This window comes from Gopherus flavomarginatus, chromosome 7 (genome assembly GCF_025201925.1).
Source record: "Gopherus flavomarginatus isolate rGopFla2 chromosome 7, rGopFla2.mat.asm, whole genome shotgun sequence".
In the NCBI taxonomy this organism is placed as follows: Eukaryota; Metazoa; Chordata; order Testudines; family Testudinidae; genus Gopherus; species Gopherus flavomarginatus.
In genome coordinates this window covers 97,062,350-97,081,199 of record NC_066623.1, presented here as the reverse complement: position 1 = coordinate 97,081,199, position 18,850 = coordinate 97,062,350, and the positions used below count along the sequence as shown (strand labels likewise).

At 46.1% G+C, this 18,850-nt stretch overlaps 2 protein-coding genes across 4 annotated transcripts in view; one reads left to right on the top strand and one right to left on the bottom strand.

Annotated features, from left to right (window-relative positions):
* Positions 1 to 975: 975 nt before the first annotated feature.
* The window catches only part of MIER1 (MIER1 transcriptional regulator), a 62,335-nt gene continuing 44,460 nt past the window's right edge, over positions 976 to 18,850 (top strand). For 2 of the 3 annotated variants that reach the window (XM_050962926.1, XM_050962925.1), the window contains exon 1: positions 978 to 1,119. In XM_050962926.1, the coding sequence (XP_050818883.1) occupies positions 1,111 to 1,119 (9 nt within the window). In that variant the 5' untranslated portion in view covers positions 978 to 1,110. Of the gene's footprint in view, positions 1,120 to 18,850 lie in introns of all 3 variants that reach the window. The other variant, XM_050962927.1, reaches the window with a different exon arrangement.
* Positions 9,537 to 11,469, bottom strand: LOC127055718 (uncharacterized). The gene is made up of 2 exons (XM_050962932.1): positions 10,772 to 11,469; positions 9,537 to 10,048 (listed from the first exon to the last, which is right to left on the bottom strand). Exons 1-2 carry the CDS (start codon positions 11,325 to 11,327, stop codon positions 9,576 to 9,578), a joined length of 1,029 nt encoding a protein of 342 aa, XP_050818889.1. The 5' UTR covers positions 11,328 to 11,469; the 3' UTR covers positions 9,537 to 9,575.

Genomic DNA, 18,850 nt, shown 5'->3' with positions numbered 1-18,850 from the left:
ACACACTTATCCAAGGTTCCTTCCCAGGGCTGCCCAGAGGATTCAGGGGGCCTGGGGTCTTTGGTGGCGGGGGGCCCCCGCTGCTGAATTGCCGCCAAAGACCCAGCACTTCTGCGGCGGGTCCTGGGGTGGAAGGACCCCCCTGCTGCGGTTGTTCGGGGCACTTCGATGGCGGGTTCTTGAGCAGAAGGACCCCCCCCCGCTGCTGTGTCCTGGGGCGGAAGGACCCCACTGCGGGTCTTCGGGGCACTTTGGCAGCGGGCACCCAGTGAGACTCTATTTACTGTTGACAGTGCTTATACTGTAAATAATAATTTGCTGGTGATTTAGACGAGCATCAACCCTGTTTGCTGGTTGGTGATTTGCATCCGGAGTATGTGTATGCTGGTGATTGCATGGGAGGTGAATGTATGCTAGTGATTTCACTGGGAAGGGAGAGGGGTTAGGGGAAGTAAGTGTGCAGGTGAATTACATTGCTTGGGGGAAGGTGAGTACTGTACTGTTTGTCCCGGTGTCTTGATTTGCACAGGGTGGGGTGGGATGTATAGGGGCTGGTGATTTGCACCGGGGAAGGGAGAATACTTATGCTGGTTATTCAAGTGAACTCTGTTTGTAGGTGACTGATACCAGCATTTGCGAGTGCTGTAGAGGGAGCCGCTCTGTTGCTAGACCCGTGAGTGACACTGCGGGGAGGGTGCTGCTAGCTAGTGACATGGGGGTCCAGCACCATATGCCAGCCGGAGCGGCCTTCGCACGCTCGTGCCTAGACCGAAGGGGCTGTGACGGCCAGAGGCCTGCACCGCTGGGTGGGGAAGAAGGATTTCCCTATATGCTGGTGAGCAGAACCTGATAGGGCGGGGCTTTCTGTTCTCTACGTCAGCTGTGTGCTGTACGTCTTGGGAGCGCGCGTTCCCGTGTCGGGCCCGGCCTGGAGTGTGCTGTCGGGGGCGCGCCCGCCGCCAGTACGGAGTGACGTTGGTGTCTTTGCCTCCGGCGGCCCCCTGCGGCCGCTGCACAGACCGTGACCCGCCGCCGGTGCCGCTTCCTCCGCCGCGGCGGCGATGTGACCCTCCCCACTCCCCGTCGGTCCCGCCCGCCCGCTCCGTGAACATGGCGGAGGTAAGAGCCCGGCTCTGGGGCGGGGGCTGGCCAGGAACTTGTTGCGCGGGGCTGCGGCCGAGAGGAGCTTCCCACAAGTTAGTTACCTGGGAGTGGAGGCCGCCCTGTATCTCTCACGGGCCTCTGCCCTGGGTCAGGGCCCCGCCCCTGGTGGCGGGGGGTCCTACGTCGGGGCGGGGGGTTGTGCTTGAGGAGTTTGGGGGCGCGCTCCTTCTGCCTCGGGGCCCGGAGCGATACCCTGAGGCGGGGACGGGGGCGCGGCCGTCACGGGGGTACCACCCCTATGGGGGGGGCGGCCCGCCACGGGAGCAGGGGCGCCACCCCTATGGTAGAGGGGGGCCTCGCCCGCCACGGGGGGGGGTTAGGGGCGCGGCTGCTATGGGAGGGGGGGCGCGGCCCCCCACGGGGGGGGTTAGGGGCGCCGCTGGCCCGCCACGGGGGGGGGGGTAGGGGCGCCTCCCCTGTGGGCGGGGCTGTGCAGCCGGCCATGGTAGGGGTGCCTACCATTAGGGAGTTGGGGAGGCAGCTCGCGAGGGGGATGTTACTCCTATGGCAGGAGTGGAAGCAGCAGCTGGGTGTGGGTAGGTAACCCCTGTGCTTGGAGAGAGGCACTGCTTTTCCCGGTGGGGGAAGAAGGAAGAGCTCCCCCTTACTCTGGGGTTTCCGAGTGGGGAGAATGGGGAAGAACTATCTGTTGTTCTTCTGTTTTGTGGGTCGCGTATAATGGGATGTAAAAAGGCGCACTTGAGGTTTGTGTGGCAGGGATTTGCCTCTTCTGACCGGATATGGAAGGACAGTGTTTTACCGTTCTTGGGGATTTGCTTATTTCATGTTCTGGACAGAGGCGGTAGAAATGTTGCTGAGATTTTCTTTGACTTGGGATTGGAAGTTTCAACTAATATTCACTGAAATGGTTCCAACCAGCATCATATTGGAAATGTTCATTTGCAATTCATACAGTAAAGCCATTCTTCTGTAGAGGGAGAGTGTCTTTAGAAACTTGTCTTTCAGTTTAATCAACTCAGTGAGCCCCCTCCATCTTTAGACTATTTATCAGATCTGTTATCCTTTTTTAAACTATGGGTTATGAAACCACCTCTTTTTCATCCCTCCTCTTATTTTGGCTTGGGGAGAGTTTTCTTTTTCCAGTGTAAAAACTATGAGGAATCTTTGTGGCACCTTAGAGACTAACAGATTTATTTGGGCATAAGCTTTCGTGGGCTATAACCCACTTTATCAGATGCATGGAGTGGAAAATACAGTAAGCAGGTATAAATGTACAGCACATGAAAAGATGGGAGTTGCTCTTCTTACTGTATTTTCCTCTCCATGTATCTGATGAAGTGGGTTATAGCCCACGAAAGCTTATGCCCAAATAAAGTTGTTAGTCTCTAAAAACAAGGACTCCTGGTTTTTTTTGTTTTTTTTTTTACTGACTAACATGGCTATCCCCTGAAATCTCTTTTCAGTGTGTATTCCTTCTTCCCCTCCCCTGCCCTGTGAAGATCTTGATTTGGCATTCAGACTCCTTCCTGCCACAGAAGTCTGTGCTATAAGGTGCTCAATATGTTTATCATATCCTCAGTGTCACCACAGTTGGGAAATAAACACCTTAATTTTTTCTCTCAGTATCTTAGGGGTCGGGGGATTCGGTGAAAGTCATAGATCTCCTCCCTCAGTATTTTCATAACCTGCAAGAAATTCAAATATGTAACTCCTCTTCCTTCTCATATCTTCAAGGCCACAGAGATGTAGGGACACTTGATGTTTTGGACATAACAGCATGTGGGATCTATGTGTGTTAAAGTCTCACTAGCTGCTTGCACATTTTGTCAATTAAATACTGATGTTAGTTCTAAAATCTTTTGCATACTACACTGGTGTGAACTCAAGTTCACCATGTTGTTGCAGGAGCCAGTAACTGGTACTTTCTGCATTCCTTTCAAAAGTTATTTTCTATACTGTATTTTCGATATATATTCGCATTGTAACAGATTATACAATTCTCAGTGCAATGGGACTTCTGTTCCAGAGTGCATATAGATAGAGCTGTAGAAAGCCAGCTTGGTGAAGCTGGTGAATCATGATTTTTTTTTTAAATTTCATGTTAATGTGCCTTGTTGTGGAGCTATACTTATATTCTGTTGGGTTTGATATTGTGCTACTGGATAAAAGAAAAACTGTTCAGAGGCCATAGGAGAACTTCAGAGAGCTTTATTTTAAAACTTTGTTTCTAGGAATGTGGACTTAGGTGGAGATCCTCATCCTCGCTGTGACCCTTTGAAGACATGGAATTATAGTGCTAGAGCAGCATAAAGGGGCTCCATAAGCCCTGAATCAGGCTGTAAAAAGATTTCTGTGGTGCAGGAGCTTAGGAAGATGCTGCTGTAATGCTGTCTTTGTAGGTGGTGGTAGCAGGTGTACTGGGAGCAAGGCTGGAAGATCATATCAGGGTTAGGAAGCACTGAATCTTAAAGGGCAATTTTTGCACTTCTGGGAGAATGTCAGATTGTGTAGGAACAATATTGAGAGATTTTGTTTGACTTCAGATTGGAAGTTTAGACTAAATTTGACTAAATGGGGTCACATCAAGTAGCACTGTGGAGAAGGGTTGCTAATAACTTAGGCCCCGAGGGCTGTCTGTATTACACTGAGGCAAGGAAGAAGCGGAGGATCAGAAGGGCTCAAAGGTGTCTTAAAGCTACATTATCCCTCTCTTCCACAGGCTGTGAATTCAGTGCTGACCCTCCTACGGGCAGTCCAGTCTCACTGTAAAGATATGTCTGCACTGTAGTGGGGAATGCGTTTTCCAGAGCGGATAGACAGATGTACTAGCTCTGCTTGAGCTAGTGTGCTAAAAATAGGTGTGTAGTCAGGGATAGCACAGGTAGCAACTCTGATGTGTACCTGGGGAATGTGGGTGGGTTTGTATCAGGTAGTTAGCCCAAACTGCTGCCTGGACTATCCAAGGCTACACAACTGTTTTATGCACACTAGCTTAAGCAGAGCTAGTGCATTTCTGTCCGGGGCTTTGGATTGGAGCCCAAAGCTGGAGTGCGGAGCTGCTCCAGAACAGTGGAGTTGCAGGTTTTTGGTGGAGCTGGAGCAGAGCCGGAGCACAGCTTCAAAGCCCTGTTTCTGTCTATGCGCTCTGGGAAGCAAGCTTCCAGCTGCAGTGTAGACATACTTTGAGTGAGGAAGTATCATAAACTGTTGTGTTCAAGAGACAAACAGCTAGCTTTTAAAGACCAAAATTACAGACTTAAAATGCTGACCAAATATAATGTGAATATGAAAAGACTTTGTGGATTATTTTTAATTTAATGGAATGTTGGGCTTGAAATAGTACAATGAGGTTTGAGTTCCCGTCAAACTAGTAAATGGGATTAGAAAATGAAACTGATTTTTATCTGCAAAAATGAAACTATTTTTTTAAAGTTAATACTGGTTTGAATGTTCTTTTTTTATATTGTTTGGTTTTAGTTACTAATGTCTATATTTATTTATTTTAATTTATAGGCATTTCTGTGATATTGGAGCACCTGACAAATTTTAGTGAATTAACCTTCCAGCTTTCTTTGAGATAGATAAGTAGTATTAACTCTAAGAGCCGTGGGTTTAAAGAAACATTTGGCTTATACAGTAGAACCTCAGAGTTATGAGTACCTCGGGCTTGGAGGTTGTTTATAACTCTGAAATGTTTGTAACTCTGAACAAAATATTGTTCTTTCAAATTTATAGCTGAACATTGACTTAATACAGCTTTGAAACTTTATGCTGAAGAAAAATGCTGCTTTCCCTTTTTTTTTTTTAGTAGTTTAACACAGTTCTGTGCTATATTTGTTTTTTTGATCTCTTCTGCTGTCTGATTGTGTACTTCCGGTTCCAAATGAGGTGTGTGTTTGACTGGTCAGTTCATAACTCTGATATTCGTAACTCAGAGGTTGTCCTGTACATTCATTTAGTAATGGTATATATGCAATTTAATTCACTCTTTCCCTGATTATAAGCTTTTGAAGAGAAATTAATACCTCTTTGTGGTTCTTTATTTTTTTAATATCGGGAAAGGGGCTGACACTGGCTGGAAAGGGACAGTCTCGCTGTTAACATTATATTTGAGTTTTACAAAAGGTTTTATTTTGATTGGGTATCCACATTTTGAGTATTTAAGGTTCAGAAATAGGTATGCAGTTTTTAATCAGAATTCTGGTTTAGTACAAAGGTTGTGGAAAAAGTGGTGCAATTGTGTCCAAGTGTAATTACGCATGTGCAGTTTCCTTAGCTAAAAAAGTACAGAAGTCAGCCTGTATTAAATACCACAGCTTTTAAGACAGTATGCTTTCTCATCTCCCTCCCACCCCCGCCCACCAGCATTAATGGTGCAATGAGAACCGTCACCTTTGCGGCAGTTGGCATCTGGAACTGCCTTCCTGTATGTGTTTCCCATCTATTTTAAGTCTCAGTTGAATACATGCATTTCCCCCTGGTTATGCCACCTAATTCTATATAATGTAATTTTGTGAAGCATTTTGTCTTCCATGGAGGGAAGAGGGTTCTAATTAACAGTAACATAATATGCTATATAAAATATAGTAGTATTGTCATCTGTTTTTTTACAATCATATAACCTCTGGCTATGAGCTGTTCGGATTTCCTAAGTTGACGAGGGATGGGCCTGAACAGTATGAAGGTGGGAGACTACCAGGGAATCACAAGATGGTACATGAAACTTCAGTCAAGTCAGTCTTCAAGTGAAAACTGAATTAATTACTCAGCACGGTGTTCTGGGATATTGTGCTGTTGAAGGCTTATGCTTCAGATGAGACATAAAGCAGAGGTTCTGACCGACTGTGATCATCAAATTCTTCATCACACTTTTACAAAAGTGAGGTGTCATGACCAAGTGCGGGTAATTAGTTTCTGCTTATCTAAATTCCTAAGTAGTTGCAACCAGATTGGTTTGTTCAGTTGGAATTTGTGCCCTGTAACTTATCTTGGAAAACTTACAATAAAGATAACACAGCATTTTAAAATATAATAACTGATAAACTGAACAAAATCTTACTTAACCCTTTCCTCAGAAAAAGCCTAAGTAAATGGATAGTCCTTGAAAGTCATCAAAGTTGGGCTGTATCTGCTGAAAGGAAATTATGTAATCAAGGGTCCTCTGCTGAGTGTGCTGCATCCAGCCCCTAATGTACAAGCTCAAGTATTCCAACTGACCTCAGCTTTCTGGGAGAAGTGATCTCTTAAATATCTGGTAGCCAAATAACAAGCCTTCATAAACTGAGAAAACACCTTAAATTTCATCTGGAGGTGACAAGGAAGCCAAATCAGTTCCAAGCGTCAGAGAACTGTATGTAAAATTCTTCATTGGGCATCCATTTTTCGTCTTAGCTGAAATTTCCAAGTGGAGTTCAAATGTATACTCAAGTAGTAATCTTACACCAGCCTGGAGGTACAAATCCAGCAAATGTTCAACCTTCTTGCCAAACACAAGTGGTGGTAAATGTTCTTGAACACTGCCATTACCTGAATATACAGAAATGCACAAGGATTCTAACAAGACTCCAGTTTGTATATCCAAGTAACAAGGGGAAGGCACGCCATCTTGAGCAAAGGGTATTATCTGCCATTTCAGCTGGTTGATTCCTCCAAGTCACCAATTAAGTTGTTAACTTCCTGCACCAAGTACCATAGTTATGTAGTACAGCTGTAGCCTGTTAAATGGCTCCTGCACTCTATCTCTGAGGTGTCTGCAATTTAGTCATGGGTGAGCTAACTAAATATAACATTAGTAAAATAAATGGATGAAAAGCTGCATGAGCGTAAATGCTGTTTGTTTTACAAATGGAATTTGTCCAAGGTGGTGAGTCCATGTGCTTTGTATGAGTTAAATTGTAATAGAAACAGTTCTAGTATAAAACTTTGATGTTCAGCCTGTTTGATGTTCATATATTTGGGTAGGGACACACCTGGAATAAGTCCATAAAACAGTGATTTTATTCTGTGACGACGAATGAAGTGATAAAGGAAAGCGTACTTGTTACTGACATTTTGCAACAAAAAAAATAAACTTCATTATCGTATGCAGTGTTGTAGCCATATTGATCCCAGGATATGAGCCCACGTCCACACTACAGGGTAAAATCGATGTTATTAAAATCGATTTTATAAAGCAGGCTTTATAAAATCGATTTTGCGCGTCCACACTAGGGCTACTTACATCGATGTTGAGCGTCCATGTTCCCTGGCGTCCATCTTTTCCCTGAGCGTTGCACTCTGGGTACCTATCCCACAGTTCCTGCACGGGTCCCTGCCCTTTGGAATTATGGGTTACTAGCCCAGTGCATGATGGGATCAAAGTCCCCGTCCTGGGTGGTTCTGGGTACAGCCCCCCCCCCCCCCCTTCCTGTAAACGGCACACAGTCAGTTCGCGCTGTTTTTACTGGCTGCAGTGAGGGAAACGCCATTTTGCAGCAAGCATGGATCCAGGTCTGCTCTTGTCCTTGATCGCGAATGCTGTAAATAATTCACGCATTCTCGTTCTATCACTGCTGACCCATGATGCAGAAATGCAAGAGAGAATGCTTGAATGCGGGGACGACAGCGATGACGAACTGGAGAACGAGTTTTCTGACTCCCCGGGCCCCTGCACGTTGGAGCTCCTGACGGTTATGGGTGAGGTTCTACCCGTTCCGCGCCGCTTTTGGGCACGGGAAACAAGCACTGACTGGTGGGACCGCATAGTCCTGCAGGTGTGGGACGATTCGCAGTGGCTGCGGAACTTTCGCATGCGTAAGAGCACTTTCTTTGAACTTTGTGACTCGCTTTCTCCTGTCCTGAAGCGGCATAATACCAGGATGAGAGCAGCCCTCACAGTGGAAAAGCGAGTGGCAATAGCCATATGGAAGCTTGCAACGCCAGACAGCTACCGGTCAGTCGGTAATCAATTTGGAGTGGGCAAATCTACTGTGGGGGCTGCTGTGCTGGAAGTATCCAAAGCAATCATTAAGCTGCTGCTTCGAAAGGTTGTGACTCTGGGAAACGTGCAGGCCATTGTGGATGGCTTTGCTGCAATGGGATTCCCTAACTGTGGGGGGGCCATAGATGGAACCCACATCCCTATTTTGGCACCGGAACACCAGGGTGCCCAGTACATTAACCGCAAGGGGTACTTTTCGATGGTTCTGCAAGCCCTGGTGGATCACAAGGGACGTTTCACCAACATCCACGTGGGATGGCCAGGAAGGGTTCACGACGCACGTGTCTTCAGGAGCACTACACTGTTTAAACGGCTGCAGCAAGGGACCTACTTCCCTGATCAGAGAATAACAGTTGGAGATGTCCAAATGCCTATTGTTATCCTTGGGGACCCAGCCTACCCCTTGATGCCCTGGCTAATGAAGCCATACACAGGCAGCCTTGACAGTGCTCAGGAGTTGTTTAATTACAGGCTGAGCAAGTGCAGAATGGTGGTAGAATGTGCATTTGGCAGGCTTAAGGCGAGATGGCGAACGCTTCTTACTCGCTCAGATCTTAGCCAAACCAATATCCCCTTTGTCATTGCTGCTTGCTGTGTGCTCCACAATCTCTGTGAGAGCAAAGGGGAGGCCTTTATAGCGGGGTGGGAGACTGAGGTAAACCACCTGGCCGCTGATTATGCGCAGCCGGACACCAGGGCAATTAGAAGATCTCACCAGGATGCTGTGCGCATCAGAGAAGCACTGAAAAGTAGCTTCCTCATGGGCCAGGGTACAGTTTGAATGCTGATTTTCCTTTCAATTGATTGCTGCCCTCCCAGTCTATGCGGTGTTGCTGCTGCAAGATACTTTGCCTGCAGCATTCCTCAATTGCTTGCTTAGGTTACTTGCAAGAGCTGTCCATTGGAAAACATATAATTCTGTATTTCCCAATTATTACCTACCTCCACCATTAGCTGCTTCCGTCTGCTGCTAGGCACAGTACCTGCAACCTTCCTTAACTGCTTTTTTATTGAAAATAAAGTTACTACTATTTGTTACAAGAATTGTGTTCTTTATTTAAAATCAGACCCTTTCATCAATCAAGCATAATGCTTGTTGTTACAATACTGTGCATGAAATTTCATAACTCATTGTTCTATGGGGGACGGAGCGAGGGAGGTTTGGAGGAAGGGGGAGGGAGGTTTGAAAGAAGAAAGTGCATCAGAGAAGACAGAACAAGAATTCTCATGGACCAGGTTACGGTATGGCTGCTTTCTTTGTTTTCCCTGTATTGCCCATATCCCCAATTGTCAAATCCTGATGCTGATAACTAGCTTCCGTGCAGCTTTCCAAAGCTGCTTGCTTTAGTTCATTACCAATCTACAGTCACACTGCCTTAATAGCATGACCTGAGAGTAAAAAATAGGCAAAGGTGCCATGGTAGAAGTTTGGATCATTAGAGGAGGGAAAAAACAGGACACAAAGGGCTTTTCAATCTAATGAAAGCCTTCTGGTTGGAGTGTCCGCAGCGGTGGAGGGGGCTGGTGCAGAGAGCCTTCTCCCACGCGTTCTTACACGCCTGGTTCTGGAAGGTGTGGGACAGGGTGAGTACTGAGGGAGGTTATACACGGGCTGTAGGGGCATTCTGAAACCACGGAGCTCTTGCAGCATATCGCGGAGGATGTCAGTCTGATCACGAAGAAGATCCAGAGTTGCTGCTCGCCAGCGCTGATCTTCCTGCCACCTGACATCATTTTTGGCGTCCCTCCTGTCTTCGCGTTGACTGGCAGCCTCCCTGTACTTTGCGACCAATTGCTTCCAGTCTCCCTGCTGAGCTCTCTCTGTACGGGTTACTGCCATAATTTCGGTGAACATGTCCTCACGCGTCCTCCTTTTCCTCAGTCTTCTTATGATACCCCCCCCACGTAGATGAGAAGCGAGAGGGAGGCTGGAGAAATGTGCAGCTGTGTGTGGGGGGGTGGGGTTTGGAAAGAGTGATAAAAGAATCATAAGAGACACATTTCACACAACCATGCATACAGTCTCTCCCCTCACTGACCTGTGCCTGTTACCGAACCTTGAACATTTTACTTTACCACAAGGTCACCTTAGGATTCCTTTAATACTTATTGCTTGTGGCTGAGGACAGAGAGTTCTGCTCAGACGCAGGTCAGGGGAGCACACAGACCATGTCCGGAGAAAATGGTAAGTTAATAATGGCTAGTAATCCCTGTAGTAGATTGTACTGGTAATCAAGCTACTCTCCTTCCCTGGTTTGCTCTCGCGTTCCCCGAACAAGCAGGTCTCCTTGCCTGCGGTTTGCTGGGTGGTTCGGGGAACGCGAGAGCAAAGCAGGGAAGAAGAGTAGCTTCCCGCGGTTTGCTCTCGCGTTCCCCGAACCACCCAGCAAACCGCAGGCAAGGAGCCCTGCTTGTTCGGGGAACGCGAGAGCAAAGCAGGGAAGGAGAGTAGCTTCCCGCGGTTTGCTCTCGCGTTCCCCGAACAAGCAGGATGAATCCGCCCTGTAACAATGGAGACTTTTCTAAAAACCACCTCATGGGTCACCGTTTTAGGAAAGGTTTTTAATCTACTTGGTCAGTGACTCTAAGTACAGGTAGTGATTTGAAGCACCCAGTAAAAAAGGCTTACATTAAACCGAAGCTTTTAGTAAAAAAAATTACACTCACCAGAGGACGGTCCCTCAGCTTCATTTTCTGGAGTACTGCCTTGAGATGGCTGGCAGGGAACCTCAGTAAGGGTGAGGAAAAGATCCTGGCTGTTTGGGGGGATAAAATGCTCTGTGCTCTCTGCTGGAGCCTCCTCCTCTTGGTCCTCATCATACTGATCATCGCCATCAAATAAATCTTCCGTAGTTGCAGGAATCACGACGCCCACCTCTGAATCAACAGACAAGGGGGGGTTCGTCGTTGCGCTGTTCCCCAATATTGCGTTAAGCTCGTCGTAGAACCGGCATGTTTTGGGGGCAGAGCCTGACCTGCCCTTTGCTGCTTTGGTCTTCTGATACGCCTGTCTGAGCTCTTTCACTTTCACTCGGCACTGTAACGAGTCCCTGGTATGTCCCCTCTCCCGCATGGCATTAGAAATTTTTTCAAAGGTTTTCTCATTTCGTCTGCTCGAGCGCAGTTCTGAAAGCACTGACTCTTCTCCCCATACAGCTATCAGATCGAGTAACTCCTGTGTGCTCCATGCTGGAGCTCTTTTCCTATTTTCAGGAGACTGCATTCTTCTCTCTGCTGCTGAGAGCTCCACGCTGTGCAAGCAGGAAATGGAATTTCAAACTTCCCGGGGCTTTTCCTGTTTACCTGGCCAGCAGAAGAGTACCTTTACCTGTGTAGAGTGGCCACTAGAGCACTGTGGGATACGTCCCGGAGGCCATTAACTTCGATGGCCGTCCACACTATCATAAAATCGATTTTAAAAAATCGATTTTGGGGTTACTCCTCTCGTTTTGATGGAGTTCCAAAATCGATTTTAGGGACCCTTAAAATCGATTTTATGCACTCTGTAGTGTGGACGGTTACAGCTTTAAATCGATTTAGAGCTCTTAAAATCGATTTAAAGCTCTAGTCTGGACCTGGCCGACAAGGTGGGTGAGGTAATACCTTTTATTGAACCAACTTCTGTTGATGAGAGAGACAAGCTTTTGAGCTTACATAGAGCTCTTCTTCAGATCTGAAGAGCTTGTCTACACTTACATTTTATAGCGCTCTAACTTGCTGGCTCAGTGGTGTGAAAAATTACCCCTCTGAGTGCAGCACATTTGAGCATTTCAAAGTGCTAGTGTGGACAGGCTCTGACTACTGGGAGCCACACTTGGTGCATGACCACACTTTCACTTCAAAGCACTGCTGCAGGAGCTGTTCCGCAGCAGCACTTCCAAGTTTTTAGTGTAGATGTAGCCTTAGGCCTTGGCTACAGTGGCGCTTTACAGCACTGCAACTTTCTTGCTCAGGGGTGTGAAAAAACACCCCCCTGAGCGCAGCAAGTTACAGCACTGTAAAGCGCCAGTGTAAACACTGCCCCAGTGCTGGGAGCTCCCAGCGCTATAAGCTAATCCCCACGGGGAGGTGGAGTACCTGCAGCGCTGGAACCACACTCACACTTCAAAGCGCTACTGCAGGAGCACTTCCAAGTTTCTAGTGTAGATGTAGCCTTAGTGTCACAGCTAAATACTTTATGGAACAGATTGTTTAGCATAAGTAGTTAACACATTTCAAGGGACCATTCAAGCTGAAGTGACCTGTTAACCCCTCCAGTAATTAGGAGGAAAGATGTGTCCTGTCCTGTAGGGAGCTTGTTTCTGATGAGGTTGGGGGATTGTCTGAAGGCCAGAATAGGCAGTTCAGTAAAGATTTCTTTCAGTGTGAGGTCCTATATCAGCATGGGGACTGTGGGAGAGGGCGCAGGGACACACAGGGGGAGGAAGGGTGGCTGAGTGGGGGTGCAAGGACACAAGGGGACGGGCAATGTGCCTGACTGAATGAGAGAAACTAGAGGTCAGCCAGCATCTGTATGATGGAGGCTCGCTAACAATCCCTCCCCGCCCAGAAAAACACCTGATCCATACTTCTCCCACCCAACAGCCTTTCCGATTTGATACTCTGGTTCCTTCCCAGCAATCACTTCCTCCTCCCTGAGCTCTTCTGTTATGCCTACCTCCCCCAAGCCTTTGCACTGCTTCTGAGGGTTGTTGGAAATACATTTCTGTATTGTAATTTTAAATTATTATTCAGAGTTCTGTATGAATATGCCTAGTAAGGAATCTGTTGATCAAAAAAAATTTCCTGAATCTTTTTTGTTGTCTGTATTGTTACAGACATAGTTTCTAACAGGTATTTTGAAATTAATTACCAAAATTATTGAAACTGGCATGATTATATTGAGGTTGTTTGAGAAATATGCAGAATTTTTAAATGTTACGTTTGTTTTAGCACAGAATTCCCCCCAGGAGTAACACTTGTAATAGTCACTCTGGACTGTAGAAGAGCTTCGGTATTTCTTTTTCAGAAGCACTTCTCTTTGTGTTTCAGAAAGCAGTGCAACTGGCAAGATTTCAGCTGATAAGAGTAGCCCTGCTTTTCTTGACAAATGACTGCCTTCTTTGCCCTTAGTTTCTAAAGACTGCACCTCTGACTTATTCAACCTTAGCTGAATTTTGTGTGCATCCTATTTTGGATAAATGCGGTGTGTTTTTTGTATCTCCTGTAAGCTGTTGGAGTCTTGGGTGTCATTCATTGCTTACTCAGCAATCTGTATCTCTTATAATAAGTATGGATGCATCCAGTTTAGGATGCTGTGCCTAACTTGGCTATTTGCTAGCCTACAGCTTCTGGAAATCAAGAAAGAACTTTTCCATGCAATCTATTCTCTCTTGAATAAAAGCCTCTGTTTGCCAGAAGCTGGAAATAGGTAACAGAGGATGGATCACTTGATGATTACTTGATGTTCATTCCCTCTGGGGCACCTGGCATTTGCCACTGTTGGCTAGATAGACCTTTTGGTTCTTATGGTATTTAACAGCATGGTAACAGACACAATCTTTTGCAGCTGTAGATTCATAGTTTTGCTACAAAAGATGATGCCAGATGTCTGAAGTTTTGCTTGGACTGAGATCCAGGACAATGACAATCTTCTCACTTTGGAAAAGGGCCTTCTGTTTGTCGTCTTTAAGATTTTAGGTAGAAAATGAATCTGATGTAAAATCCAGGAACATGGAACCTGACTAACTCTCACAGTTCCAGCATGGACTCATGATGTCTGCCATTCACACCTGTTAACTTTCTCTTAGAGCTGCTGTTCTTCTTACTCCTGGGTTCTGATAATCTTTTTCTGCGGATAGATCAAATCCTGCATCTGAGTTTTGAGTCCTTTCACCTAGCAGCCATGAATCTGGTGTTTTAGCAAGGGAGACTGCTGAATACTGATGTGGCAGTTAAAAACATCATGTTGCAATTTTATAAGACTGCCCAGCTTCCATTCTGAAATGGAGTAGATGGATGTTCTTGATGGTTCTTTACAAACTTCTCGGTTCCAATTTTTTAGATTTTTATCTTTGATCAAGATATTCTGTACTGTTCTACCCATTAAGCAAATTTAGCAGCCTTTGCAACTTGACAAGTTTCTTTCTAGTGTTTGTATTATAACCACCTTTAAAGGAAATGCTTTAGATAGATTATATTTATATTTGCCAGTTCATAAGCCTACATTGACATCCTCTTCTTCCTTCAACCTGTTGAAATAACAGAGTATGTAGACTGCAATATATCATCTTCTAATCTGGGTAATTGAGTTTTCAGGGAACAAGGAGGCTTAAGATTCTACTTCATCCTCTTTCTAGTGTTCAGGTTTTTTAAAGACAGATGGATGCTCAACCTGAAGTTCTTGAATAGATTCTTCTCAAAGTCACAGTTCAGGACTGAGACCTTTAATTCCACCACAGCAGCAATTTCCAAAAGAGATTTTTTCCATTGTCAGGTGCTCTTCAGATCAACCATCTACACATTTTTTTTTTGGTTAGGCTTGGCAGATATCAAATTTTTTTTGTTATTTTGATGGATAATATTTTAAGCATTTTATTCTATTGATTTTTCACAATTGCAATAAACTGTGTGGGGGTGAGATAATTAATGACAGTAAATGTTGAGATTCACAAAATTAAAACCTTGACTGTTAAAACACAAATTGTCAACATCATATGTCAAAATATCCAAAGTAAATATCCTTAAATCAAACTCTAATGTTCTCCAGCAGCATTTTTCTTGCTTTGCCAATCTGCACATTTTTGATCAGTGCAAATATTTTTTGTTGGTTTGTGTGAAATCAATGTTATGGACACTTATAATAGTCTTTGAAAGATTAGACTTTTATATGAAACCACACAGGAAGATCTCAGCTTCACATGTGGCAAATAGTGTTGTTAGTATGTTGCCTTACTAATTACCCTACCAAAATGCTAGATAATGTTGTGTTTTCCCTGAGGCAGAAAAGGATACATGTATACCCATTCTCTTGCTCATCAGAGCACCCTTCCTGGAGAAAACTCCCAAGCAGTTTTGGCACAGCCCAGATTTTCTTCTGAAACAACTTAGATTTGTCAATTCCCATTAAGCTGAATGAGCTGAATTACTCATATGGTTTATATTTGAGATAAATTGTAGATACTAATCTCCATGGACATTTTTTTTTCTACAGGAGGATGGGATTCAGAAGCCAGTGGTGACAATAGTGTCATCGATTCTTCAGTCACATTTATTTGGGCTTTATCTCTGATCAGGATGGTGGTCTCTTGCACCGTCGTGCTGTTGTGAAGTTCCACATGCATCTTCTCTCTCTAGCCGTTTATTTTCCTGGAGCCCGGGACCCATCATCCTTGTCCTTGCTAGTCCTAGTGTCAAAGGGGTATTGACAGTCCCTCTCTAGGGGCTAAAAGAAAGCAGGTATTCAAAGAGTCACACTTTCAGAATCTGAGATCATTGGTGGAGACCATCTGTGCCAGCTTCAAGAGGAGGGAAGCTCATTTAGGGACAGTTTCATCCAAGATAATGTCAGAACAGATCTTCAAAACTCTACCAGTTGGTTCAAGCTTAGAGCAATCAGCTGTTCTCTAGGACAGGTGTGGGCAAACTCCACTCCCCCACAGCTCTCATTGGCCAGGAACAGGGAACCACAGCCAATGAGAGCTTTGGGGGAGATATCCACAGGCGAGGGCAGCACGTAGAGCCCTCTTCACCCACCCCACTTTCCCCCAGGGGCTGCAGGGATGTGGTGCTGGCTGCTTCCCAGAGCAGCACGGGCCAGGGCAGGCAGGGAGCCTGTCTTAGCCCCACTGCGTGCCGCTGACACCCCGGAGCCACTCCAGGTAAGTGGCATCGGGCTGGAGCCAGCACCTCCTGTACCCCGACCACCTGCTGCACGCTTCCCTCAGCCCAACTCCTTGCCTTGAGCCCCTCCTTCACCCCAACTCCTTGCCTTGAGCCCCCTCCTGCACCCCACAACCCTCCACCCCAATCCCCTGCCCTGAGCCCCCTCCTGAACTCTACACCCCTTGCTCTGAGCCCCCTCCTGCACCCCAGCCCCCTACCCCAGCCCTACATTCATGGCCCTGCATACAATTTCCCCACTCAGATGTGGTCCTTGGGCCAAAAAGTTTGTCCACCTGTGCTCTAGGAGCTCTAACTTCCATCTTGATCAACCAAGATACACTTGTCACAGATCCAAGCAAGTGTCTCTTCATGGACACCAACTAGGTCTGCTGTGAGGGGAATCCAAGCCTCTACTGCTGAATTCCTGGGTGTCTTAAGCTACTGGAGCCTCCACAGCACTGTTCCCTCCGTTGGCCTCCCTGGCGCATTGCCTGGGCACTGACTCATCAGCCCACATGCCCTAGGTCTCCAGGACCAGTGCTGACCCTCAAGATACCAGTTATTTGTATACACCTTGTCCCAGAACTCCATCCTAAAGGTATGGTGCTTCTGATTTACAGTTTAGCTGTCTTAGAAGCACAAAGCAGATAATACACACTCACATGCTTTGCACAGTCTAACACACTTATGCTCTCTTGATCATGTAAAGCACAGATGAGCACAGGTCATATAAAGCAATAAATTCTAAATGCATGTTCCTGTCGTAGTTTCCTTATCACATTAGGATATTCTTTTGACTGGGATCTGAGTCCTTTTTGTTGTCCAGAGTCCATGAAGCTATCTGTGCTCAGGAAAGTAGGCTGAGTCCCCCTGCCCCATGTCCCCACAGCATGGGGAGGAGGTGACCAGCCCTCTGTGGAGAGAAGTGGTTCAGGACTATTTAGAAAAGCTAGATGAGCACAAGTCCATGGGGTTGGATGCACTGCATCTGAGGGTGGTAAAGAAGTTGGCACGTGTGATTGCAGAGCCATTGGCCATTATCTTTAAAAACTCATGGCGATCCGGGGAGGTTCTGGATGACTGGAAAAAGGCTAATGTAGTGCCCATCTTTTAAAAAGGAAAGGAAGAGGGGAACTACAGGCCAGTCAGCCTCACCTCAGTCCCTTGAAAAATTGTGGAGCAGGTCCTCAAGGAATCAATTCTGAAGCTCTAAGAGGAGAGGAAAGTGCTCATGGACAGTCAGTGTGGATTCACCAAGGGCAAGTCATGCCTGACTAACCTAATTGCCTTCTGTGAGGAGATAACTGGGTCTGTGGATGAGGGGAAAGCAGTGGATGTGTTATTCCTTGACTTTAGCAAAGCTTTTGATACGGTCTTCCACAGTATTCTTGCCAGCAAGTTAAAGTTGTGTGGGCTGGATGAATGGACTATGAAGTGGATAGAAAGCTGGCTAGTTTTTTGGGCTCAAGGGGTAGTGATCAATGACTCCGTGTCTAGTTGGCAGCCAGTATCAAGTGGAGTGCCCTGAGGGTCGGTCCTCGGGCCGGTTTTGTTCAATATCTTCATTTATGATCTGGACGATGGAGTGGACTGCTCTCTCAGCAAGTTTGCAGATGACGCTGAACTGGGAGGAGTGGTCGATACGCTGGAGGATAGGGATAGCATACAGAGGGACCTAGACAAATTAGAGGATTGGGCCAGAAGAAATCTGATGAGGTTCAGCAAGGACAAGTGCGGAGTCCTGCACTTCAGACGGAAGAATCCCATGCACTGGGACCAAATGGCTAGGCAGCAGTTCTGCAGAAAAGGATCTAAGGGTTACAGTGGATGAGAAGCTGGATATGCGTTGACAGTGTACCCTTGTTGCCAAGAATGCTAAGGGAATTTTGGGCTGTTTGAGTAGGGACATTGCCAGCAGATCGAGGGACGTGATCATTCCCCTCTATTTGACATTGATGAAACCTCGTCTGGAGTACTGTGTCCAGTTTTGGACTCTACACTACAAGAAGGATGTGGAAAAATTGGAGAGTCCAGCGGAGAGCAACAAAAATGATTGAGGGGCTGGAGCACATGACTTATGAGGAGAGACTGAGGGAACTGGGATTGTGTAGTCTGCAGAAGAGAAGAATGAGGGAGGATTTGATAGCTGCTTTCAACTACCTGAAAGGGAGTTCCAAAGAGGATGGTTCTAGACTGTTCTGGTTGGTAGCAGATGACAGAACAAGTAATAATGGTCTCAAGTTGCAGTGGGGGAGGTTTAGGTTGATATTCGGAAAAACTTTTTCACTAGGCGGGTGGTGAAGCACTGGAATGCTCGGAGGTGGTGGAATCTCCTTCCTTAGAGGTTTTTAAGGTCAGGCTTGACAAAGCTCTGGCTGGGATGATTTAGTTGGGGATTGGTCCTGCTTTGAGGAGGGGGTTGGACTAGATAACCTCCTGAGGTCCCTTCCAACCCTGATATTCTATGATTCTGTAAGGTTACTACTTGCTCGGTGATCTTGCTCTCTTCTGTACCACATCACTCCTTCCTATCTGGCTTGCTGTTAATTCCTGCCTTCTTTCTCTGCCTTCCCCCGACTTCCTTTATTCTGTCTTTTGGTTAACTTTCTACTGCTCCTTCAGATGAGTCAGCTAAACTGGTTGTCCCAGATGTTTGCATCTGAATAGAGTAGTTTAGTCCTAAGCACCCTCCATTGTATCTGTCTGCTGTATACCTGCTACAGTGGAGTCGCATCATAGGCGCATTTAACTTAATGTGTTTTTAACTATACACGCTTGGCAAAACAAAAAAGAGAAAAATAACAATTTAAATTTAACTGTACCTGTAGTGCATGCCATTCGCCCATCATTCCACTCAATGAGCGTTTGACTATACGTTATTTT

Excerpts from the sequence above, each read along its gene's own strand:
- LOC127055718 (XM_050962932.1), bottom strand. The coding sequence starts at position 11,327 with ATGCAGTCTCCTGAAAATAGGAAAAGAGCTCCAGCATGGAGCACACAG. Across the intron at positions 10,049-10,771 it reads AGCTGAGGGACCGTCCTCTG|CTGCACATTTCTCCAGCCTC; the intron begins GTGAGTGTAATT and ends CCCCACACACAG.